Source organism: Talpa europaea, assembly GCF_964194135.1.
Source record: "Talpa europaea genome assembly, chromosome: 16".
Taxonomy (NCBI): Eukaryota; Metazoa; Chordata; class Mammalia; order Eulipotyphla; family Talpidae; genus Talpa; species Talpa europaea.
In genome coordinates, this window is record NC_140084.1 from 7,735,494 (window position 1) to 7,762,353 (window position 26,860).

At 43.7% G+C, this 26,860-nt stretch overlaps 1 protein-coding gene across 1 annotated transcript in view; it reads left to right on the forward strand.

Annotated features, from left to right (window-relative positions):
• TANGO6 (transport and golgi organization 6 homolog) overlaps positions 1-24,022 on the forward strand; it is a gene marked incomplete at its 3' end in the record, with an annotated part of 156,747 nt that extends 132,725 nt beyond the window's left edge. Inside the window, exon 18 of the mRNA XM_084257623.1 lies at positions 23,846-24,022. Within this exon, the coding sequence (XP_084113749.1) occupies positions 23,846-24,022 (177 nt within the window). The remainder of the gene's footprint in view (positions 1-23,845) is intronic.
• Between the last annotated feature and the right edge of the window lie 2,838 nt (positions 24,023-26,860).

The window sequence follows — 26,860 nt, forward strand, 5'->3', positions numbered from 1 at the left end:
ACTAGTGAAGAAATCTCTGTCTTTCTGCTTTGGGGAGCCAGAGACTGGATCTTGGGAAACTATAGATGCAGGAGGAACTCTGAAAAGGAAAGAACTATTAGAGAGAGGAGTCCCAAATTCCTGCTGCCTGCCATCTCTGGCTGATCTTGAGCCTAGCAAGATAACTGCCTGCTCTAAGAAAAAAGAAAGAAAGAAAAGCACTCATCTAGAGAAACAGAATACAGAGTCTCCATAATTTAACATTCATAATGTGCAGCATGTAATACAAAATTACTCAATATATGAAAAGCCAGGAAAATGGAATATAGTCTCAGTAGAAAAGAAAATCAGCTGAGACCAATCCCAAGATAATCCTCATTATTAGAATTATCAGGCATGTATTTTAAAGCACCTATTATAATTATCCTCAAGGAAGTAAAAGAAAAACATGCCTCCATTTAATTAAAAAAAAATCTCAGCAAGGAAATAGAAATTATTTTTTTAAAGAGTCTAATAGAAGTTCTAGAACTAAAAAAATAAAATATCTGAGTTTTATTTCAAAGCTCATCAAATGGAATTAAATGCAGAGTGGAGATAAGCAAGGAAAAAATAATTAATTTAAAGACAGAGCAATAGAAATGATCTGTGAAGATCAGAAACCTATCCCTGTATTTCTCCTGGATGCAGTAGTTCAGTATCCACTAATTCAGTGTTCATGGCAAATTTATAGAATATAACTATCATGACTAATAAGAATTAACTGTATACACAATGGGAAGAAAGAGTTGATGGCTTTAAAAAATGAGTGATTTTTTAAAGCAAAATGAGCAATTTGGAGTTGACTCTAGTTCTAGATTGACTCAGTTGTTGAGTTAGGGAACTGCTGCAAGTCCTCTACATACTGATTTCCCAGATGAGGGTGAAGTACTTGAAAACTTTGCACATGGATTTGTAGTAACCAAGCATGGAAGCATTTTAATACTGAAACTTTATCCTTTGCTTTTTAATTTTAAAAGGTAATTTCCAAAGCATAGCTTTTAGTCCCTCTAATCCCTAATTTTAAAAGACAAATCATCATCATCCTCTACTGTATCTAGTGGGAGGTAAGTCGTAAGTAGGCTTTAAAATTTATTCTTTCAAGATAATAAACAAGCCTTGACATCAGGTTGTTTCTTAAGAAATTAGCTAGGAGTCTCCGTGTTGGCACAAGGGGTTAAGCACAGCACTATGAAGCAGTCTGAAGCCCCTGCAGCATGACTTCAATCCCCAGCCAGGGAGGTGACCCGCATGGTGCAGCAGACCTCTCCTGTCTCACAGGCTGCTCCCTTCAGCAGTGTATTTCAGTTGATCTGCCTGTTCCGTTCCCCATTCTGTCTCTGGTGAATCCTCTCACTACCCACACCTCTGGCCTGCACCCCAGCTCTTGCATGCATAAATAAATAAATCTTTAAAAAATAATAAGAAATTAGCTAAACCTGGAAGCCTCTTGGGGGTGGGAAAGGGGGGAAAGTGTGGGATTGATTTTTCATTGATGGTTGAGTCAGCTTCTGAGCCAAACCCAGCCTCCTCCCAGGAATGACTTTTAATTCCTTCTTTTGAGGCCAGTGTTGTACTCGCATGACATTGTGAGTGGTGATCTCATCAGCATCAATGTGTCTGGAAGATTACTCTCCTTGGTGAGAAAAGCGGCAAACCCTGGCTTAAAAAAAAAATCAAAAACAATGAAATGAAATGGTTAGTGTATGATGTTATGCTTTTTTATTTATAGCTGTTCCACATGGTCCTTCCAAAAGACTTAGTACATGTGTCCTAGATTCACCTTGTGTCTGTCTGTCCAGGCTACTGGAACTAGGACCTTTGGAGGATGTGCATTTAATCTCTGACACATCACAAATGGCAAGTTACAAACAAATGGACAGACTGAATGGAAACTTTCCTTCCTCTTACTGGTTTTGTCTTATCCCAAAAGTTATTTTGAGAACATCTGGCATGGTTTCTGTGCTGTGGGCACAGTAAACAGGCCCAGCTTCCTGCTCAGAGCTGGTTCACAGACACTGCTCCTTTGAACAGATTGAAGGCTCTGTGTGAGGGCGAATGAAAAGAACATTTATATAAGAATGACTGGGATCCAGGTAATAATTATCCCTCTAAATTTTTTTAAAAGATTTATTTATTTATGCATACAAGAGCTGGGGCATAGGCCAGAGGTGGGGGGGGGGTGGGGGGGAGGCGCGATGGCGCTGGCGGGTGAGAGGATTCACCAGAGACAGAGTGGGAAACAGACAGCAGATTGACTGAAATACACTGCTGAGGGGAGCAGCAGGCGAGACAGGAGAGGTCTGCTGCGCCATGTGTGTAGCTCCCTGGCCAGGGATCGAACTCATGCTGCAGAGGCTGCGGATAGCTTCAAAGGTTGTGTCTTAACCCCTTGCGCCACCAGGGAGGCCCTCTGTAAATTTTGAAAAAGTGCTTGGGAGAGTACTTGCAGGACTAAAATCAAGAGTATCTCCCTTCCTGGGAGTGTAAAGCTGTGCCAATTGCCCAAAGTTACAGTTCTGTGGATTATCTGCTACAACCAGGGCTGTTCGTCATAAGAATGCAGAATCTGTCGGCCATTGTTTATAGTGTCAAGAGAAATATAGAGGGATTTTAAAATATACTGCAAGTATACAAATTGTCTCTTTCCCCAAACACTTCCCTCTCTACTAACTCTTAGACATACCAATTCCTGTTGCTCCGTTTCAGTCTTAGAAGAAAAATCTCTATTAGCTTCCTAGTTCACAAGTGGGGCAGCTGAAAACAACACAGATTTGCTGTCTCATAGCCCTGGAGGCGTGAAGTCTAAAATCAAGGTGTGGACAGGACTGCGTTCCCTCTGACTCTCAGCTCTGTCTCCTGGTTCCCCGTGGTTGCCCGCAACCTTCCATGTTTATTGGTTTGCAACTGCATAACTCCACTCTCTGCCTTTGTCTCCCATGTGGGCGTCTGTCTTTACATGGCTTTCTTCTTATAAGGATACTAGTCCTATTGGATTGGGAGCCCACCCCGCGCCAGTATGATCACATCTTAACTAGTTACACCACAGCTCTCTGGCCAGATCAGGTCACATGCTGTGGTACGAGGATATAAGACCACCTCATATCTTTTGTGGGGAAGCAGAAAACACAACTCAGCACTAGACAGGCCTCTACAATTCCACAGTCCTCTCTCTTTGTCCCCATCTGTTCATTATTAAAGCATCTGAGAAGAGCCTCTTCCGTGTGGGGTGTGGGGTGACCATCTCTGTCACTCTTGCTTTTTTTTTTTTTTCCTTTGTCTGTACCACATCCTCTCACCTCCGGAAGACAAGAGAAGCAGTGTTTCTGGCATTCTTATCTTGAAAGAAATTGATTCTGGTGCTTGAATAGAGAAAATAATGAGGGACCATAGTATTACTTTTGGGACTTTTGGGGTTGTTCTGGTCTTGATGCAAATTTCTTAACTTCTCTCAACCTCATTTTCATATCTCAGGCCTACCTACCTGACAGGTGGGGCAAGAATGGGATGGGGTAATATGTGAAACTCTTAAAACTGTTAGGAGTTGTAATATTAAAAGACAACGATGATAATTAATAATTTTTATTATTCCCCCTGCCACCACTACTACCTGATATTATTATTGTTGTTGTTATTATTATTGCTATTACTGTTGCTGCAATCTGATCTTTAGACTTGTGGGTTTTTTTTTAAAGATTTATTTATTTATGCATACAAGAGCTTATATTTATGCATATAAGAGCTGTATACATACAGGCCAGAGATGCAGGGGGTGAGAGGACTCACCAGAGTCAGAGTAGGGAACAGAACAGGCAGACTGACTGAAACACACTGCTGAGGGAAGCAGCGGGTGAGACAGGAGAGGTCTGCTGCACCATGTGGGTTTCCCCCTGGCTGGCCGGGGATCTAATGCTACAGAGGCTGTGGATTGCTTCACCGTGTGGTGCTTAACTCCTTGAGCCACCAGGGAGGCCCTAGACTTGTTTTTTTAATAATAAATTTGTTAAACCCACCAAAGATAATTTTATTTTCAATCTGAATGAATGGGAAGTTTTGTTCATGGCTGAAACTTTCAGCACCTTACACTTTATTATACCATTTTCTCCCCAACAGTCATCTCAGTTTTGGGAATGCAGACATAACACATGGATTCAGCCTCTCGACTCTGTGCAAGGCTCTCATGCTTGCACATCTGCCCCTTTCTTCTTTGGGATGGGCACCAGCTTGACTGGGAAAATGTTGAAGAACCTAGACGCTTTGTAGTTATTGAATGAGACCTTGGACTGAACATGCCTTTGGACTTGAGTTGACTCCAACTATTGTTTCCTCCCTTTCTTAACTACCACAGTGGCAGTGCCCAGCATCCCAGGGAGGTAGTAATGTCCTCTCTTTCCTACAGCAGGCATTGAGCTAGTGCTTTACTGTATTGTGTGTTGGTTCTCTCGGGAGCACTGGAGGGTAGGCATTGTTACCCCTGCTTTCAGAGACTCAGGGCAGCCTCTAGAAGTTAAGGAGCTGCTCAAGATCACACTGTCAGTAAGAGGCAGAGCTGCATGAAACCCTGGCTATATATCTCATGCCTGGGCTCTACCTGGCTCCACTGTTCCCTAACTTTTTTTTTAAGATTTATTTATTTATGCATACAAGAACTGGGGTATAGGCCAGAGATGGGAAGGGTGAGAGGATTCACCAGAGACATAGTGGGGAGCAGAACAGGTAGACTGACTAAAAATACTGCTGAGGGGAGCAGTGGGCGAGACAGGAGAGGTCTGCTGTGCCATGTGGGTATCTCCCTCTCTGGCTGGGGATTGAATTTGTGCTGTAGAGGCTGTGATAGCTTCGTACTGCTGTGCTTAACCCCTTGCACCACGAGGGAGGCCCTGTTACCTAGCTTTATTAGGCTGTTTATTATTTAAAGAAAGAGCAAATAAAGATTGATTTTTAAGGCAAAGAACTATGCCAGCAATGGGTGAAAATATACAATAAGCAGTCATTTCCCATACTGAGAATATTTAAATGTTGCTCTTGTTGAGTAGAGACTTGAATCAAGTGCCAGTTTCTGTTTAGTGTAAACTTTTTTCCGTAAACAGCAAAATTCCCATCACTTCTCTGTGGCCAAGTGCTGCCAAAAAAAAAAAATTGTGATGACTTTTTAACACTTGTTATATAGAAGTTTGTCTTATTCTGTTTTGTCTCAAGTCCAACATAATTTGCTGTCTTTGACTTCCTAAGACCCAGTCAGACCAGAAGCACAGCTTTTCAGATGTTCATTCCCACACGTTTAAAACTGAGTGTTTAGTCAACAATGAAGGCCTGTTTTTCCAAAGATCTCAACTGTCCGTCAAATACAAGATTTGTATGTGTGATCGCAACTCAGAAGTCAGACCCATAAACCCCTGAGTTAAAGAAAGTTTGCAGCTAGAGAGCCCTGGAGATTATGAGAGGCATTTTTCAGGGACCTGTTTGTCCCAGGGTCTGAGTCAGGGGCCTGAGAGAGCAGAGATGGAAGGGTGGCAGGAGAGGAGCAATAGCAAGCTGGAGACAGGACCCAGCTGAAGGAAATGGGTGAACAAGGAAGGTCAAGGCCAGGCCAAGACAGATGAAGACATTGTTACAGAGGATGAAGTGCGTGTGTCACACAATTGACCCCTCTTGTTTTTTCTCACATAACTTGGTATTTTTTCTCACATAATTTCTTAAATTGAGATGTAATTCATAGCTATAAAATGTACCCTTTTAATATACAATTCAGGGTTTTTAGTGTAATCATAAAATAGAACCATTACCATCTAATTCCAGAACACCTTTATTACCCTAAAAAGGAAGCCCTGTGACCCTTAGCAGTCACTGTCTCATTCTCTCATCCCTTTGTAGACATCTATTTCAGTTTTCTGGGATATTTGGAGTGGAACTGTGGGTCTTACTGTAATTCTATGTTTAACTTTTTAAAAAAGATTTATTTATGCATACAAGAACTGGGGTGCAGGCCAGAGATGCGGAGGTGAGAGACAGAGTGGGGAGCAGAACAAGTGGATCAACTGAAATACACTGCTGAGGGAAGCAGCGGACGAGACAGGAGAGGTCTGCTGTGCCATGTAGGTCAGCTCCCTGGCCAGGGATCGAACTCTTGCTGCAGTGGCTGCCAATAGCTTGATAGCACTGTCTTTAACCTCTGCGCCACTAGGGAGGCCCCCTGGAAGCCCTAACATTTAAAACTTCCTTTTGGCCTCTTCTCATAATTAGTTACGTAGATCTACATAAATTAGAACTTGGTGTGTTCCTCTTCTGCATCAGACTTATGCTATTTTATTTTCAGATAGTTTTTCCTTACCCTTCTTATACTGATGTAAAAAGGTGAAAAGGAAGGTACTCTTATTTAAATGTTTAAAATCAGAAAATTTTAGAACATAAGAAGAAGCCCTAGAGACTATTACAATTTTACAAAAATTTCTCTTGGATTATTAACTTCATGAGTTGTTCCTTTGACACCAGGTCCCCATAGTCAAGTAAGTTTGAAAAATACTGTATACAACTGTGTATTTCCCTCTTCAAGATTTGGGCCACGTTGGCCTTCTTAGGAGTCTGAGAAGCCTTGTGGCAAAGAAGACTAACAATTTCCTCAACGCACTTACTGAGTTGTCATTATAAGCATGCCAATGTTCCATGGAACATACTTTGGGAAATAATCCAACTGTCTTATTTTATGAATGAGGAGATAAAATTCACGAAGAGATGGTGGTTATAATTTTCCAAAGTTTATGCCAGAAAGAGTTAATACTCATTTCTAGTCGTTACTGGTAGCTTGTGTTAGCCAAGTGCTAGCTTTCCTGCTCTTCCTACTTCATTTCATTCATTCATGTGGAACAGAATTTATCTTATTATCCAGGGTATCTTAGGAAACATCACGAAGAGGAGTTAAGCATCAAGTTTGGGCAAGTCTACTGTAAGATCTCTTTCTCCAGAACCAGACGTAGTGTGCTTTTATCATAACAAATTATTATACCAAAAATATAAAATTAAAAAAAGGATTAAAAAACACCAAAATATTATACCAGATATTATGGAGTTTCCCTTTCATTCTCCTGAAATGGAATTTATAAGTTTCTTAACCTACATGTGTATTTCTAAAATAACTATAATGACTATAATGCCCCTGAGAAGACAACCAGTCAGCTCTGAACCAGGAGGTGGGTCCTCACAAGACATGGACTCTTCTGGTGGCTTGCTTTTGAACTTCCCAGCCTTTCAAACTGTGAGAAATAAATTTGTGTTGTTGGTAAGCCACCCAGACAATGATATTCTGTTAGAGCTGCTCAAACTGATTAACACAGAAGCATTTTATCATTTAAAAAGATGCTAACTGGACTATTTGCAATAGGTAAGCTATGGAAACAACCCAAATGCCCCAAAGTAGATGACTGGATCAAGAAGATGTACATATGCACAGTGGAATATTACTCAGCAATCAAAAAAGATAAACTCATGCAATTTGCAGCAACATGGATAGAGCTGGAAGGGATCATGCTCAGTGAAATGAGCCAGAAAGAAAAAGAAAAATACCAGATGGTCTCACTCATAGCGGGAATTTAGAAAACCTAAGTAAGGGAGCAGGACAAAGACTAATTATAATAAAGTAAAAATCAAAATCAACAAGCAACTATAAACACACTACAGGGGAGAGGGGAGAAAAGAGTAGGATCAAGGGGGGTGGGAATTGTATGGGGACTGTAACCAAGATGAAAATGCATGCATTGTGCAAAAATGAAAAATGAGGTAAAAATTATATAAAATTAAAAAATTAAAAAAAAAATAAAAGAGGTATGAGAAAAAAATAAAAAGATACTAACTGGAATATAAAGAAGTAAAAGGTTAGTCATTTATAATAAAATATTTTTTAATATATAAACATCTAGGCCCACTCTAAGATAGAATGACCTACTACATTGCTTTTATGTGCAGAACCACCTGACTATAATAGCCACAAATACAAATCTATCCAGATACCTTGTACTGGAAATTGAAAAGCACCAGGAGTGACACCAAGTAGCTTGATTTTCCCAAATGATGAAACTACTCTGTAAAAATTTAGAACACATCAAAAGATGATCATCTCTAAATTTGGGTGGTATTGAATTCCTGAAAATGTCAGTGTTTATTAAAACCAAGCAAAATACTTTTATTGAGCATTTATATGTGATAGTACTTTTATTTAAGTGTTTTACATGAGTTAATTCACTTAATCTGCATAATCCATTTAGACATGAGTAATATTCCCATTTTTTTGGCATGAGAAAAGTAAGACAGAGAAGATAAGCACCTTGTCCAACAACTGGGCAGTGGCAGCATGCAGATGAACCCAGCCACTGGACTCCAGAACTCACACTGCTGGATTCTGTGACTGTCATCTGAACAACTCAGAAACTGAGTCATTTGGGAATTTTCTGTACAGATCATGGCTTACAGAAGACTGCTACAGAGCCTGGAAATGGAATCTCCAAAAGGAAAACAGGCCAGGTTACTTCCTGATAATTTGTGTACTTCCTGATAATTTGTTTACTGTCTACCCTAGAGAATGATGGACCAGTGAAAGGATAGTGTCTGGAACTAAGCCTGGACCCCAGGTGCCCTCGCCTTCCAGAACCTGTCAGAGTGAACTCAGCAGAGAGCAGAGACAGGAAACAACCCTGGCCTCTTTTTAAATCTTCCTCATGTTCCACTATCTCTTGCCAGAAGCACAGTCCAACCATGAAGAACACTGCCCAGCAACTTTCCATAATGTGCATAGAGTTGAGAAAAGCAGGGAACAGTGAAGACCTAGAAGATACCAAACATGTCCCAGTCTGCCAGGCTGGGACGCGAATCTCAGGACTTTACATCCTGTGCCACAGACTGATCGGAAATCATTTCTTCCTCTAATAAGCAGATGGGCCTTCAGGAGTGCAAAACTCACTTATCTTAGCTCTCTCCTCTGAAAGGAAAAAGTTCTGACTCAGTGTACCTCCTTGAAAAGACTGGAAATGACAGGCAGGATTGATGCTCTGGGGTCTGTTCCAGCTCATTGCTCATCACCCCATGGTTTAGCTGATCTGCTCCAAATAAATTCCATATTCTGAGAGTTAGTATTTCAAATTGGCTAGCATCTATTAAGGACTTATTTTATGCCAGGCAAAGTACTATATTATCAAACCTTCCTAACAACACTGTGAGTTAAACACACTTATTAACTCTGTTTACAGGAAAGAATACTGAGGTCCAGAAAGTTTACCTTTAGATGCTTGAGTCAAACAGATGAGAGCTGTGTGCACACCCAGGTTGCTTCATGGCCAGCTGGGCTGTTGGGAAGCAACTAATTAGAACTTGCCTGAGGTTACGCTTGAGAAAGAGATGAACTGTTATAGGTATACTGGATTCCGAGGACTTCTATTCCTTTAGGCTTTGCATCTTTTGCTCTTTATTCCCCCAAGTAAACAGTTATTTAGTTACGCAGTCTGGTCAAGGAACTGCAGCCACAGAAATCTTTCTAAAATGCAAATCTAGAGCCTCCCAGGTGGCGCAAAGGGTCAAGACGCAACCGATGAAGCTATCCGCAGGCACTGCAGCACGAGTTCGATCCCCCGGCTGGCCAGGGAGCAACCCACATGGTGCAGCAGACCTCTCCTGTCTCGCCCACTGCTTCCCTCAGCAGTGTGCTTCGGTCAGTCTGCCTGTTCTGTTCCCCACTCTGTCTCTGGTCAATCCTCTGACCCCCCACACCTGTGGCCTGTACCCCAATTCTTGTATGCATAAATAAATAAATCTTATAAAATAAAATAAAAATCTGCTGAGGTCCAGTTCCAAGCTAACATTTCCCCCATGCACCACAAGATAAAACCAGGCTCCTTAGCATGACATGTGAGGTCCTTTAGACTGTGGACCCCACCTAGTTCTAGAACTGTCTCTTCCGTACTCCCTTCATATGACCTAGGAACCTCCTGTCAGCTTTGATATTCTTTCTTGCCTCCACATCTTGCTTATCATGCCTCAAATGCCTTTTTTCCCCCATCTGATGAGCTTGGTTTTATCCGGTATGTTCTACTTAAATGTTACATTCTTAGTGAAAAGCCTTTCCTAATGTCTCAGGTAAAATTAGTCCTCACTTATCTACAATGGATGTTGTGGTGATTTGTTCAAATCTGGTGTCACCGAGCACTGTGAGTCCCTGAACACATTCCTCACTTGTTTTCTTAATTGTGGGAAAGATACATGTAGCATCTTTTTTTAAAAAAAGATTTATTTATGCATGCATGCAAGAACTGGGGTACAGTCCAGAGGTATAGGGGGTGAGAGGATTCACCCGAGACAGAGTGGGGAGCAGAACAGGCAGACTGACTGAAATACACTGCTGAGGGGAGCATCAGGCAAGTCAGGAGAGGTCTGCTGCACCATGTGGGTTGCTCCCTGGCTGGAGATCAAATTTGTGCTGCAGTGGCTGCAGCTAGCTTCATAGGTTGCATCTTAACCCCTTGTGCTACCAGGGCGGCCCAAAATGTAGCATCTTAATCTTATCTTCAAGAGTGCAGTTCATTATTGCTAAATACATTCACATTGTTGTGCTACCACTACCCCCATCCCTCTAGCAAACTCTATCTTTCAAAACTTCTATACCTCTTAGCCACTGACTCTCCTTCCACTACCCTCTGGCGTTCACCATTCTGTCTTTAGGAATTTGACAACTTAAAGTACCTTATTCCACTTACTTTCATCTTCCCCAAATCGAGCACAATGCCTTGCACAAAGTAAGTGCTTAAGACATGTTTGTTGGAGTAGTGCCTGGAACATCTCCTGAATGTCGGTGTACCTGCTGTGGCAATGAATATCCATCTGCATCTTAAACTGCAAATTCTGGGACTTCCAAACTTCCAGGGGTGAGGTTTCCTAAGAACAGAAATAGTCTCAGGTTTCCCAAGAACAGAAATTTTACCACCCTACCTTGGAAACACCAGCATGGCTGTGCGGTCGTCCACATGCTGTCCCAAATCTTCCTGGGAGGAGTCCTCCCAGGAAGGGTGATGGGATGAATAGCACTGTGCAGTCCAAACTTGCTACCTCTCAGACTGGGCTTCATCACATGCGCACACGTGCACATGCACACACACACACATACACAATATGTGTATACTGGGCATATGTGTATCTGTCAAATACTGCCAGAATTGTAGCACATTCATTTCCCTTAATTTCTCCCATCTCCACACAGGTTTCTGCCATAATTCCAGTTAATCTAGCAAAAGAAGTAGCAGCATTTATTTTATCCTTTCGTTTCTTATAGAATACATGTTAATAGTGTGAAACTTTCTCTGTCTTGGGAATTGTACTTCAAACACACAGTTAAGAACCATTTTTTAAAAATATTTTTTTAAAGATTTATTTATTTATGATTATAAGAACTGGGGTACAGGCAAGAGGTGTGGGAGGTGAGAGGATTCACTGGAGACAAAGTGGGGAACAGAACAGGCAGATAGACCAAAGTACACTGCTGAGGGGAGCAGCGGGCAAGACAGGAGAGGTCTGCTGTGCCATGTGGGTAGCTCCCTGACTGGGGATTGAACTCACACTGCAGAGGCTACGGACAGCTTCACAGCACTGCACTCAACCCCTTGCGCCACAAGGGAGGCCCTAAGAACCATTTTAAAAACATTTTGGGGGGAAGATGCAATCTTAATTTGTGAATCAAAAATGATTTTGGCCCACCTCCTTTCTGGAAAATAAAACCCTAGTGGTTGATAGTTAGGAAAAGTGGTTGATAGACCAAGATGTATATTAGCTTATGTCCAAATCATATCACTTTGTTACTGGCACTTAGATTTTTCACAGGCAAAGTCATACCAACCAGCTCTACTTTTGAAACTATGGCTAGATTAAAGTCTTCTTCCAGGATTTTCCCCTAATATCCTGCACTACTGTATCCTGGCTGCTTATTACCTGGAGAGCAAAAAAAAATTTTTTTAAAGCCCTAAGCACCAACCCCTAAGATTTTGAATCCTGGAGGGGCTCATACATTTTTCAGTGTTCTCCAAGAGAATTTAATATGCAGCCATGGTGGGGAGTTACCTAGAAATGATGGTATGGATCAGAGGCCAACTGAACCATGGAGCCATATTGGGTGGGGCGGAGGGTAGGGGTTGGGAATGGGGAAGGGGCTTTTTCTGGTCTAGTTTGAGCCATGTTTATATTAGCACATAATATAAACTCTACCAGCACCCATGATATGTTAGTGACCCTGATTTTCTCTGACCTTTGACCTAACTCTATCAGGTTAGGTTCCTGAAACATCTTGCAGGATCATTGAATTCCACTGAGCAAAAGCCGTGAAGAGAGTTGCCTGCTCTTTCCCCTTGGCCAACTCAAGCTAGACGTGAGGCTGTGTGACCTTAGTCAGCCTAGAACATGCAGGCTGTCCCAAGCCAAACTAGAATCCCGAAGGGAACCCAAGCCTTGTAGCCAGCCAGTGTCCAGTTTGCTGTTTGCTGTTCCCCCTCCTTCCTGGCCAAGCCCCAACCACATAAACAACTTGAACGATGAAGGGGGGATAAGTCCACTTTCCTCCACACCTTCTACCCACTTACTAGTTTCCTAGTGACTGCAACTTAAATAGCAAGGTTTGGAGGGTAAGACCCGACAGACCTTGGTTCAAATTCTAGTTGTCTCCTTGAGCAAATCACTAAACTTCCAAATCTACTTTCCCTATAATGTAAACTAGGCTTAACAACACCTACCTCACAGGAAAATGAGATAGGGTGTGTGGGAAGCTAGTAAACACTCAGTAAATGGCAGTAGCGAGTCTTCTGTATAGAAAAGGAAACTGGACAGTGCTCCCTCTGAGGGGTATTAGCACGGAGAGCCTGAGGGCCCCAGAAACAAAGCCTTTCCCCCAGATGTGGTCATTGAGTACACTTTGAAAGCTGGGATTGTAACCACCTTCTTTTTTTTTTTCTCTCCTTTTTAAAAAATTTATTTTTTTTACATCATTGTTATTTTTTTTTAAAGATGGAAGTTTTCATTTCTTTTCCTTTTTTTTTAAGATTTATTTATTTATTTGTACAAGAACCAGGATACAGACCAGATGTGCGGGAGGATGAGAGGATTCACCAGAGACAGAGTGGGGAACAGAACAGGCAGACTGACAAAATACACTGCTGAGGGCAGCAGCGGGCGAGACAGGAGAGGTCTGCTGTAGCATGTGGGACCCTCGCTGGCCGGCTGGGATCGAACTGGCTCAGCTGAGGCTGTGAACAGCTTCACAGCGCTGTGTTCAACTGCCTGTGCCACCAGGGGAGGCCCATCATTGTTCATTTTTAAACTATTTGCTTCCCTGCCCACCTCAGGTGTAGTCCCCCTAGAATTTCCTTCACCAATGCACCCGTGCACCATCACCACAGTCCCCTGTGCTCCTCCCTCCCTCCCTCTGATCCCTCTCCCTCCTCCTCCCCTGCAGGATGTCTCTGATTTATAATTGTCTATTTTTGTGTGGTTGTGTTTTGTACTGTTATTATTTTTTTATACCGATCCCTTATTTGGTTCCCCTATATTCCTGCTATAAATGAAACCATCTGATATTTTTCTTTTTCCTTCTGGCTTATTTCACTGAGCATAATTCCTTCTAGCTCCATCCACGTTGCTGCGATGGCATGAGTTTTTCTTTTTTGATTGATGAATAGTATTCCATTGTGTATATACACCACATCTTCTTGATCCAGTCATCTGTTTTTGGGCATTTGGGTTGTTTCCAGGTTTCACCTGTTATAAATAGTGCTGCAATAAGTAGAACAAAGAAGGTAGGAAAAATGGCCTGTGCCTGTGCAAAGGCAGCAGCAGCCTGCTGCTGGTGGGAGAAGAAATGGAGTTTGTCCTTAGAAGGTGATTACAACAGGTATGGGTATGGGTGTGTAATCACCTTCTAAGGACAAAGCCCTCCATCTCTTCTCCCACAAGCAGCAGGCTGCTGCTGCCTTTGCACAGGCTCAGGACATTTTTTCCTGCCTTCTTTGTTCTATTTCCGTGCCTGTGGGGGTGTAGGAAATCGGCTGCCTTCCTTAGGTTGCTATTTAAAGACATTCTGAAAAATGCCGCCACCACTGCTGCTAGCTCTGTGGCAGCTGCTGCTCCCTGGTCCCTGCCACGGGGAGCTGCAGGCAGCCCATTCAGCGCTGGTCTCTGACCCCTGGAAGCCTTGGGTGGCTTGCCTCGGCATAAGCTAGCCTAGGAGCACACACAGTTAGGCGTCGGTAAGTCCCAATCGCCTACTTTTTGTTTAGGACCCTTGAGCTGCCACCCCTGCCTGGCCCCTGTAGCTGCTGTCTCGGTCTTTGTCCCTGTCTATCCCCCTGTAGCACTGTCGGCACTTGACCGGTTAAACCCACCCCCCTCCCCATTCTTCAGTGGAAATCACGTTTGATACCCTCCCGTTACCCTCTCCACCCCATCTCCAATTTGCACTGGAAATACCCTCCCCATTTCACAACCAGACACAATTTAGAAAGGGTAAAAATGTCATTTATCTCTAGGTCTTGCAGAGAAAAATACTTTGGAAATAAAAGGTTTTTGAAAAGCTCAGTAACCTCCGGTTAATAATAATGCTACCCTGAACTTGAGCATGTTCGCCGTTCTCTCTCTGCCAGGCATGGATAGAATCTCTGAAATTAGTAATCCTGTCTTTCTCTGCTGACCCTCCCAGTGCTTTCAGTGAGGTGGCTCAAAAGCGTGCTCTTTCTGTTTGACTCGGTCCTGATTTTTTTTTTTTTCTCATAGATCTATCAAAGTGAAGGTTTGGGTTTTGTCAGTAAAGCATTTATTTTTCTTCTGGCTAGAGCTCCCAGAATAAAATCCAAAGTGTCACCTCCATTCTGCTCCCCTTGTTTGTTTCCTGTCCATTATCCTAGAGGGGCTGCTCCCTTCTCAGACCTCAGAGCCTGACTGCACTCTGCTGGCCCAGCAGACTTCTTCCTGCGCCCTCGCTCTAGACTAGCTCAGCCAGTATTCCCATTTGCCATATACCCACTCCTGCCCTGACCCTGCTCACACTACATCCCATCCATTTCCCCTCTTTTTCACCCCTCCCCTTTTCTCCTGACTCCCCTCCTTTATTCATCTTCCAGACGTCTATATTTTTGGCCTCTCTATTTCCCATTTCTGGAGCTCTGCACTTACTCTTATTTTCTTAGCCCCTTGCTGGTAAAACCCAATTATCTCAATGTCAGGGTAATAGTAGCAATGCTACTTTGAATTATACATCCCTTTGCGGTGAAAGCAAAGTACTCTCACATACATTATCTCTTCTGATCCCACAAAAAAACTTGTAAGGCAGGCCGCCTATGTACTTTTTGCACCCTCCTTGTGATAGTGAACCTAATGGCCACTTTGTGAGGCAGAGTAGTGGAGTGGTTCATAAAAAAGCGCCGGTTCCATGTCGGACTCCGGAGTTTGAAGCCTGGCTCTCCCTGTTACTAGCTGTGTGGTCCTGGGCAAATCAGAGATAATAGTACCTCTTTCCTGATGCTGTTGTGAGCTTCAGTGAGTTACTGTAGATAAAATGCCTGGACCATACCTGGCATATAACAGATACTGTGTAAGGAGTGGCTGTCATTCATTCATCAAAAATTCTACATGGGGGGCCTCCCTGCATGGCGCAGCGTTTGAGCCTGGGTTGCGAAGCTGCCCGCAGCCTCTGCAGCGCCGGTTCGATCCCCGGCCGCCAGGCAAGGGTCCTACATGGAGCGCAGACCTCTCCTGCCGCCCGCTGCTCCCCTCAGCAGTGTATTTCGTCAGTCTGCCTGCTCTGCTCTCCCCTCTGGCTCTGGTGAATTCTCTCACCCTCCCGCGCTTCTGACTGTACTCCAGTGCCTGTATAAATAAATAAATCATAAAAAAAAAAAGTTTTCTGCATGCCAGAGCTGCTACCTGCTAGGCTTTGTTAGGCCTCAATCATAGAAAAGTAACAAGATGGACACAAATCTGGTAGAGATCAGACCGACTAACCACCATTTGCCTAGCATCCACCTGTGCAAGTCTTGTGCTTGGATCTTTCTAACATTAACTTTTAATTCTGAACTACAATTTTATTTTATTTTATTTTTTTTTAATTTTTTTTTTTGTAATAGAGGCATGCTTTATTTATTTATTTATTTGTTCGTTCGTTCGTTTTTGTTTATACAAGCACTGGGTACAGTCAGAAGCGCGGGAGGGTGAGAGAATTCACCAGAGCGGGGAGCAGAGCAGGCAGAAGGACCGAAGTACACTGCTGAGGGGAGCAGCGGGCGGCAGGGGAGGTCTGCGCGCCATGTGGGACCCTCCTCCGGTGGCCGGGGAGCAGCCGGGGATCGAACCGGCGCTGCAGAGGCCGCGGGCAGCTTCGCAACCCAGCGCTCAACCGCTGCGCCACCGGGGAGGCCCTGAACTACAATTTTAAAAGGAGGTGGCAGTATCCCCATTTTACAGGCGAAATCACCAGGATTCCAAGAGCTCAAGTGGTTTGTTCCAGATTCCCTAACTAGTAATTGAGAGTGCCAGGATTTGCCTCCTCTGCTTCCAGACCAGATCAGATCAGACAAGCTTCAGCTCTGTGTTTCTGTACCCCCCCCCCCCCGTGGCAGGGGCCCCCTGGAGGGTTGACATTGGCCCTCATTACCTAAAAATACTTAGCATGGCTCCTGCACACGACTTGGGAAGTGTCAGCTGAGTTGGGCTCCTCATGATTCTGGACTCCCCCCTGCTTTTTCTCATCTGTCCACTCTCACAGTCTTTGGCCTCAGACATACATTGGTTTTGACATGGAGGCACAAGGTTGCAAATGCAGGCTCTTGGAAGTGCCAGTAGCTGCTTGGCAGGTGCATACTATGCCTGATTCTTTATCCACTATGTTTTTAAATCTAACTAGTTGGATTCTGGGGTCTCCTCCTTTTCCCGAACCCAGTCTTTTTGTCCGCCAGTCAAGCCTGTCTCCAGCCACTCACTCCAGTTCACCTCCTTTCTCCTGTCTACCCCACTCTTTTATTTAAATGTCTGACTCCCTGTTATCCCTGTTTCCATCTTTGTGCGCAATGTTTATTTCTTAGCCACAAAGGGAGTCATGACTGATAATTGATAGGATTGTGTGCAATTCTGTTTTCTTTCTTTTTAATTTTTTTTTGCCTCATCTGTTGGTTCTATGGACGATTGAATTTTGAAGTGCAATGTTACATAAAATGTACATATTTATATTTTTAGCAACCCATTTCCCCCTTCAATATTATGAATGTATAGATGAAAATTCCTGCTAGATCACCTCTTCCGCCAGTTCTTATTTCTGCAAATGTCTTATTTGGGACCATTGATGCTCTTGTGTCTTATTTATCTCACATAACAATAAAAAGAACAGTAAGTTCATTCACCTAATTTCCATTCATAAGACCACCTTGACATATAAATGATTTTTTAAAATAATATTTTTGAATAAATGAATCCACTAATTATTAAATATTTTTCCCAATTAGTGCTTATGTTAGAGAGGTGGTTTGACCAGGAACTTTATTTTCCTTCCTCTATTTTCCAGATATGGTGGGTTGTGGTTCTATTGCTTTTATAGTCAAATAAATAAATAAATAAATGTGGGAATTAAAAAGAAGAAAGATACCTGCCATTTATGCCTTCTTTTGATCTTAAAGATACAACAACCACTTTGCTGATGTTACGGGTCCAGGGCATTGAAAGCCTATTTTCCTGCTTTCCCATTGTGAGTGCACCTGTGTGTGCCCAGGGCAGCCCCTTGCTCCCTCCTTTCTTTTTTCAGAATGCTTTGCCTCGTTGGTCTTTCTAAGCCATGTCTAACCCTAAAGACAAACCTTGTCCCCGAAGCATCAACTTCTGTGTGCTTCAGGGAATTGGCAGCAGAGGAGAGGGGGGGAGTGTGTATGTGTGTGTGTGTGTGTGTGTGTCTGTCTGTCTGTGTGTGTGTTGGCACTTCAAATCTAAATTCTTTTAATAAAACACCTTAATAAAACACCTGAACCCCACTCCTTTCTAAAGAGTTTTCAGGCTAGGAATCTGGGTACTTCTTTAAGCTATCCCTGGCCTAAGAGCTTCTCAGATGGTGAAAATGCTTTTTTCCACCACCTGCTGCAAAAAAATAAAACCAGATCTCCTCTGGATGTGACGCACTCACACCTGTACCCCCTCCACCTTTCCCTGGAGTCCTTGGGCCTTGATGCTTGGGGGGGTGGGGAGCAGGTGTGCTGAACTCTTAATGAGAGGTTTCCTCGGTGGGATTGCCTATATCCTGCCCACCGCAGAGGCTCCTGAGACTAACTTTACCTTTGAACTCTCCTTGGATTCAGCCCCTGATCCATGGGATTTGATGGCAATCCCTGGCTGGCAGGAAGCTTTGATCCTTGGGGAGTCCAGAGGAAGTCCTGTGATGTGTGGGATCCCCAGTGTTACAGGGATTGGGAAGAAGCCATACCAAGGTGGCTTGCTAAGATAGACCCATTAATTAAGAAGGAGCCTTGGCCTAACGCTCAGTTACCTAAAAAGGGAAATCCGGTAGCTGATAACTAGGAACTCAGCACCCCTGAAGTACAAGTGGTGGTTGCACAAGCATTATTGTTATTTTAAGGACACTGCACTGCCGAGGGGGAAATTCCTACCCACACCAGGAAAGAACAGAGCACAGAATGCCTTAAAATTTCCCTTAACAAATGAAAGCCAACCTATTTTGAATGTTAGCAGACATTAGCAAAAAACACGAAGGTATTTCTGACTAGGTGAAAGATTCTTCTAGAAGAAACCAGGGGGCCTCCCTGGTGGCACAAGGGGTTAAGCACAATACTGTGAGGCTATCTGCAGCCACTGCAGGGCTAGTTCAATCCCCAGGCCGGTCAGAGAGCTGCCCACATGGTGCATCAGACCTCTCCTGTCTCGTCCGCTGCTCCCCTCAGCAGTGTATTTTCAATAGATCTGCCTGTACTGTATCCCACTCTGACTCTGGTGAATACTCTCGCCCTGCCCCCACCCCCTGACCTGTACCCCATCTCTTGTATGTATAAATAAATAAATCTTTTTTTTAAAAAAAAAAGAAACCAAAAAAGGCTGACCCTCTAGGAAACTAGAATTTTATATAAGAGATGTGCTGGGCTGTAACCCCCTGAAGAGGGTTGGGGGTCTTGTCTTTAAGCTGTCTCTTCATAACAAGCATGCCAGGTTTGCTTAGACTCTACCATCTCATGAGGTAGTTTGGGGGTGGGGGACTCACTGAAGTTTCCCCAAATCACTTTTCGGTGCTACTCAATGACTACAAGTAAAAATCAGAGTGAACGCTCTTCTATGTGGTAGGAAGGTACCCCTTCTTACCTCCACAGGCAGAAATCACTTTCTCTGCTTGCGCAGAATCTGTACATTCCCCTCTTATGTTGGAGATCACACTGTCCGATGTGAGTCAACCTCCTCGGTAGGCTGTAGCTGCCGGAGGGGAGGGTTTGTATATTATTCATCCTTTTATCACCAGCACGCTGCCTGGGCACGAAGTAGGCCCTTAATAATGATTATTGAATGGGTGAGTAAGTATAGATGGTAATCATGATTCCGGAATCATCTTTCCCTTTCACATGGCCAGCCTCGGGGGAAGGCAGTTTATGAAGGGAACATGGGGGCAGTGCCACAGTTAGGGCCAGACACCTGAGCTTGGAAACCTGACTGCTGCCCACTGTCTTAGTGGAGACACAGTACAGTACGGTCACTGTGGGACATGCTGACGGAATACAGTTGCTTAACAGGGCAGCTTTGGACAAGGACCATGAAAGTTGTCTGCAGGGTTGGCTGTTTAGTACGTGAGGCCCAGTGTAGAATGAAAATGCAAGTTCCTTGTTTAAAATAAGAAAAAGTGACATCAATAGCCTCCAATATAAGTTTGTTTCTTTTGTCCACTATCTCTCATGGTGTTTATTTGCTCTTAATATTGTTCAAAGTAAAGAACATTTTATTTTTTTAAAAGATTTATTTTATTTATTTATACATACAGTAGCTGGGGTACAGGCCAGAGGGACGGGAGCAGGGAGTGAGAGGACTCACCAGAGACAGAGTGGGGAGCAGAACAGGGAGAATCTACTGAAATACACTGCTGAGGGGAGCAGCAGGTGAGGCAGGAGAGGTCTGCTGCGCAATATGGGTTAGTTCTCTGGCTGGGAATCAAACTCATGCTGCAGTGGCTGTGGACAGCTTCATAGTGCTGAGATTTAACCCTTTGCACCACCAGGGAGGCCCAAGGAACATTTTAAACATTAAAGTCTTACCTTGGATTTCACTGTTCATCTTTATATCTGCAATGTCAATTTTAATAGCATAACTCATGTGGAATCACCAAAATTACAGAACTTCTATTCCATAGTTTGTTCCTACACATGGATTTCCTTCATAGCAGAGCGGTAGAAACTGTACAAAACTAATGCTGCTGTTATTTTACTTCTTCATATGTGGACATTCTATTAGCACTATTTTCTGTTTTTTTTTTTTTTTTTTTTTGGTTAAGATTTATTTATTTATTTATACAAGCACTGGGTACAGTCAGAAGCGCGGGAGAGTGAGAGAATCCACCAGAGCCAGAGTGGGGAGCAGAGCAGGCAGAAGGACCGAAGCACACTGCTGAGGGGAGCAGCGGGCGGCAGGAGAGGTCTGCGCGCCACGCGGGACCCTCCTCCGGTGGCCGGGGAGCAGCCGGGGATCGAACCGGCGCCGCAGAGGCCGCGGGCAGCCTTGCAACCCAGCACTCAACCGCTGCGCCACCCGGGAGGCCCTGGGAAACATTTTTTTAATTACACTATATATATATTTAAATCACAAATGTGATCCATGGCTACAAAGAGAACCACAGGCAGGGTAGGAATACTTACTTAGCTGGGGTAGGAAAGACTTCCCTGAGGAAGTGTCATTTAGTCTGAGGGTGAGTAGGAGTTGTAGGGTAAAAAGAAAGTAAAATAGTCTTCCAGACGGAGGGACCAGCATATGTAAAACTTGGAGCTGGGACAGCTTTATTCACATAAGGAAAGAAAGAAGGCCGACCTAGACCCAGCACAAGAGACTCCAGGAGAGACCAGCAAGTGGCCTCGGGGTTTGTTTTGTGAGCTCCTTTTTCCTGACCTTCCTCCTTCCACTCCCCAACTGCCCTGCTCATCAAGAATATCAGAAGGCCTTTATTCTTTAGCAAGTCGAAGATATGGGGTGCTATGTGCTTCGTGTACTTTCATGGGATACCCACTATATTTACCATTTCACATTTCTATTCTAGTTTACCTCCTGTTTTAAAATGTGACCTCTCTTTCCTCTGACCTCGCATCAACCCTCTCTGCTTTTAGGACACTTAATGATCTGTTCTATATTGTCTTTTTTTATGTGCATGTCTTATTTGTAAGCCTTTTAAGGGCAGATTCTGTATCTGTTTTAGCTGTTAAATGGCCTTAAGAAAAAATCTTTGTCTCATGGGTAACTCAGTTAAATAAAAGTTTATTTTTTTTAATAGGTAGTACATTCATAAAATACCATGTTAGAAAGATCCAAGAGTATGCAATTCCCTCATCCCTCCCCAGCTTTTCTTTCCCTGAGGCAACTAGTTTTTTTATTGAATTTTTGCAGACAGTCCATGTTTATAGTAGATAGGCTATTATATATACTTATTACATGACTTTTATGCAAAGTCATAAAAATGCAAGAATAGATGAATGTCTGCATTCTCCTACTTCTTTTTTGCTGATCTTCTCCTTGTTCAAAATTATACATTGGCATAGGCTTCAATATACAGCCTACGCTTTAAAGTAGTCAGAGAATTTTTTTTAAAGATTTACTTATTTATGGGCCTCCCTGGTGGCGCAAGGGGTTAAGCACCACACTATGAAGCAATCCGCAGCCTCTGCAGCATGAGTTCGATCCCTGGCCGGCCAGGGAGAAACCCCATATGGCGAGGCAGGCCTCTCCTGTCTCGCCCACCGCTTCCCTCAGCAGTGTATTTCAGTCAGTCTGCCTGTTCTGTTCCCCACTCTGTCTCTGGTGAATCCTCTCACACATACACACCCCCCATATCTCTGGCCTGTATCCCAGCTCTTATATGCATAAATAAATAAATTTAAAAAAAAAAAAGATTTATTTATGCATACAAGAGCTGGGGTATAGGCCAGTGGTTGGGGGGTAGGGGGGGTTTGAGAAGATTCATCAGAAACAGAGTGGGGAGCAGAACAGTCAGATCTACTGAAATACACTGCTGAGGGGAGCAGCGGGCAAGGCAGGAGAGTTCTGCTATGCCATGTGGATTAGCACCCTGGCTGGGGATTGAACTCATGCCACAGTAGCTGGTGATAGCTTGATAGTGCTGAGACTTTAACTCCTGTGCCACTAGGGAGCCCCAGCAGAGATACTTATTTTTACATATGCTTTGAACTGTAATACTTTTTCAATAAAAAATATAAGAACGGGGCCTCCCTAGTGGCGCAACGGGTTGAGCGCCACGCTGTGAAGCTGTCCGCAGCCTCTGCAGCGCGGGTTCAATTCCTGGCTGTCCAGGAAGATACCCACATGGCAGGGCAGACCTCTCCCGCCTTACCCGCGGCTCCCCTCAGCAGTGTCTTTGGTCCGTCTGCCTGTTCTGCTCCCCGCTGTCTCTGGTGAAGTCTCTCACCCTCCTATGTCTCTGACTGTACCCCAGTTCTTGTATAAATAAATAAATCTTTAAAATATATATATATATATATATATATATATATATATATATATATATGAACACAGGCTTGGGATGTTTAAAATCTGGCTCCATTTTTTTTTAGCTGAGTGACCTTGGGAGGTTATTTAACCCTTTAATCCTCTGCTTCCTCATCTATAAAATAGGGGTAATAATGTTTTTTAATATTAAAATTAGATAATATATGAGAAATACCTAGTATAGTACCTGACCCCCAAGATAATGGCTTTTGATGCAAAGAACCCTAGACAGAAGTCACTTGGGAAGTAGTCCTAGACATGTTGTGTGACTCCCCCCGACCTCATGACCTCAGTACCTGGATTGACCACATAATCTCTAAAGCCCCCTACTCTGACTTTTCCTGTTCTTTTGAAACCTGTTTCTTGATAGAAGTTCTAGCTCCCAAGCTGGGAAGATTTTGTAGGAAATTAGGGGTCTCTCAGGAGTGGATGCTTTGGGGCCTCCTAGTTCCTTATCAGACCATAAGATCAGAGCAGTGGATATGGAAAATGGGTAGTGGCTGTGTGTGCGGAATCTTCTCTCCTTTCCCATGTCAGAGTTGCAATTGAAAATAAAAATACAGTAAGTGGGGGAATAGAACTCTGGTGGAAAATTTTAATTTTCCTAGGCAAGGAGAGGCAGGATTGCTGACGAAATAGCCTCTTGGGTTTCATAAGATAGGTGCCTTCTCTGGATGGCAGCAGGAGGCTTGGCGGGTGCTCAAGAGGGACATGCTGGCGACCCAATTCTAGAAGCTACCGCATCTGACCAGTATTGCCTATCTGTGGTCCTGGGGTCCGGGCCATGCTGTGGGACTGAAGGAAAGAACATGGGATCTATACTTGAGTCTGGGGAAAATGGGAAAAGCAGCACCAAAGACCAGTGACATGAGGTGTCAGGTGCTTAAGAAACCCAAAGGGCAGGCTTTTCAGTACGTCTGCCCTACTCTCCGTCTCCAACCCCACCAGGCCATACATTATCTTCTTAAGAGAGCTTGCGGGTCTCCTCACAGAACTCCTCAGACAAGAGAAGGCAGTCAGGTGGCGCTGAGAAATGTTGACAGAGTACACACATGTGGTCATGACTGTCTCTCTCCTGCAGGTGCTGAGGGATGTCCTCAAGGATCTCTACCACCTGCTGAAGCATGTGGTGCGTTTGGAGCCTGATGCCGTGGCCAAGCTCCATGCCCAGCTGGCCCTGGAAGAACTAGATGAGATCATGAGAAACTTCCTGTTCCCTCCACAGAAGCTTGAGAAAAAGATTGTGGTCCTGCCATAGACAGGACTCACAGGACCTACAGAAGGTGGAGCTGGACCAAGCAGCTAAAGCAGTGCCCATGCCTTCCAGCAGGTGGCCCCCCTAAGTCTTTGGTGCTGGCATTATGGCTGACCCTGGAGGTGGCTTCATCTCTGGCCTTTCGTGTCATTAAGTTAACCTTCCTAAAGCATCGCTTTAGCATCCTGCATCCAGCCCAAAGCATGTGCCGTTAAGGAAAAAAATGACATCTCATTAATTAATCTGCACGTTCTTCACGTCCTGCAGCCTTGAACGAAGGACGTTTACCTAGTAGAAGTATATTTTTAATACAACTGATGCAATATGATTAATTGTTCATTCTCTTGCAACTTGAGAAGAGATTGGCCACCCATATGTTACATAGCTTAATATTCTTTGGTGGTGAGATACTTCTTCCTGTGATTAATGACGAACAGCCAGAACTAGTCATCCTTGGCTGTTCAAGAGGCATTTCAGAGTATGAAGATGCAGTTGGCAGTAGGAATGGTAAGGAAATTGTTATCAAAACATGCAGAGTGGAATAAAATTATCTTGGCTGGAACGAATCACAGGTCTGACCCTGGTGCCCTGCATTTGACATGGAAAGCTATGGCGTGGAAGAGGCTTAGATCTCCAGAAAAGAGAATCAAACTGGTAGAATCTTCGAGAAAAGGGTAAGCCCTATGTTCATCCTCCTGGGTCTTTTTCTTTTGCTCCTTCTGCATCTGTTTGCAGAGAGTTACCCTGTTTATTGGAAGAAAAGAGCCATAAGCATCTCAGATAGGAGTTTCTCTCTTGCACTCAGCCCTCTACTCATCTGGAAAGGTGGATGATTGCTCATGGGCTACTCCTACATTTGCTGCAAAGCAATGCTGTAGGCCCATGGGCCATGCCTGGTTACAGAAGTCATTTCAGATGCAGCATGGTGGATCCCTCTTTGTTTACTTATATATTTATTTGCCACTGGATTTTGTTTGCAGTTGAAAGAAAACATCAAAAGGAGAAACTGACTGCCTGGGTCAGACCAGTCCACCTTGGTTGACAATACTTTGACCAGGCTGCCCCAGAGCTCCTTGGTCAGTCCTCAGCTTTGGGGGCTAAGTACAGAATTGATGAGAGAAGTGTATCTCCACTATGCAGGGTGACCAGGCCCAGGGGGACCAAAACATAGTTTCCTCAGTCTCTTCAGTAACTGAAGGATCTATACACAAGCCTGCCCATTTACCACTTAGCAAGACATTTCTCTCATCAGAATACTGACACAGTTTTATTTTAGAATTTTGTGGTGGGCATCCCTTTAAAAGAGCCAGTGTACATACAGTTATGGCTCATAAGGTAGCCTAGGGAGCAAAGAATTAGAACAAAAGCAGATGTCTTTAAGGGATGTTTCCATTCAGCCAAGGTAGCTGAATTCCTCAAAGCAAGGATGTCTAGAAAATCAGGGTTGAGGCTTTCCAATCAGAGAAGAATATCCTTTGGACCAACTGGATATAAGTGAAATATTCTTGTTTCTTGACCTTTCTTTAAAAGACTCTGTACAACCCACTTCAGATAATCCGATTAAAATTATTGGATGATTGATTTAACTTACAATTATATTTGCATTAAATGCATCCCTGTTTTCAGGGCAGATCTTAATTGATCATCTTGAGTAGATTAAGAAATTTTCCATCTAGAAACCTGACTTCCTATGGGGTGTCCCACGGAGCATCCTAGACCCTGTGTCTCCATTTATAAATTGTTTCTTAATTTGAATTATTTGGCAAGTAGCTAAAAGCATCTATTCTTTATTGATTTTGATGGATTTGGTTTCAGAGAGTGACTTTTTCTGACCTTGTTACCAAATTCAAGGGGAAGATACATTACTCTAACCCTCCCTAACATGAGCAAAATATTAGTTTCCAGATTCTCAAATAGTTATATACATACACACATACACACAGATGCACACACACACATTTATCTTGGGAAAGAGCATGAGAACTGAGTTTTGTTATTGCAATAATAAAAACACAAAACTTAAAACAAACCAATAGGGGGGGGCACAGAACTGCAGGGGCAAATAGTAGGAGCAATAGTGACATTTCCCTTCATGGCCTGGAAGGGGTGTCTGGTCCCAGGTAGCAGCACCATACTCTTCCCCCTACTGTCCCTTCCTGTTTCCTCACTTCAGTTCTGCCTCTGACATTCCCCTGACCTGTTGCCTTCAGCCCCTTCCATTGCCTAGAGCCTGTCCCCCAAACTTCCCTGGATGACAAATGTGGTCTTTCCCTTGCCCCCTAACCTCTTCTCTCCCTACTCTCCCACCCTGGTTTCCTCCTCCACTTACCAGGCCCACAGTCAGCTCCCACAGCCAACTGGGCATAGTGTGTGGTAAGAGACATGCAGGAGCCCACAGCTGGCTGCCGCCGGTCCCCAGGCTTCCTGCCCAAGTGACAGCTGCTTGTTCAGGTTAGACTTCCAGGACATTCTAAGAGGTTCCCTGTTGGCTGTGTTGTTGTTCCTCATTGGCACAAACTTACCTCCTTCAAAATCCCCTGCTGTTTAATCAGCAATCTCTTAACTTGTGCTTTGTTCCTTATTGTCTCTCCGCACACATATTTTCCATATTCCCTAGCATTCTCCTCTTCACCCCTCTTCTCCCTTCCTGTCCTTTCCTGTAGAAGGGCTGACATGCCAGGCCTTGGGGGGCAGGGAAATAAATCACAGCAGACAACGGTGACAGCAATTTATTGAGCAGCTGCTATGTGCCAGATGCTATAGCAGGCCCCAAGAACACAGCAATAAGCAAAACAGGCAAACCCCTTGCATTGTAGTGGAGGGAAAATAACAGATGTTAGG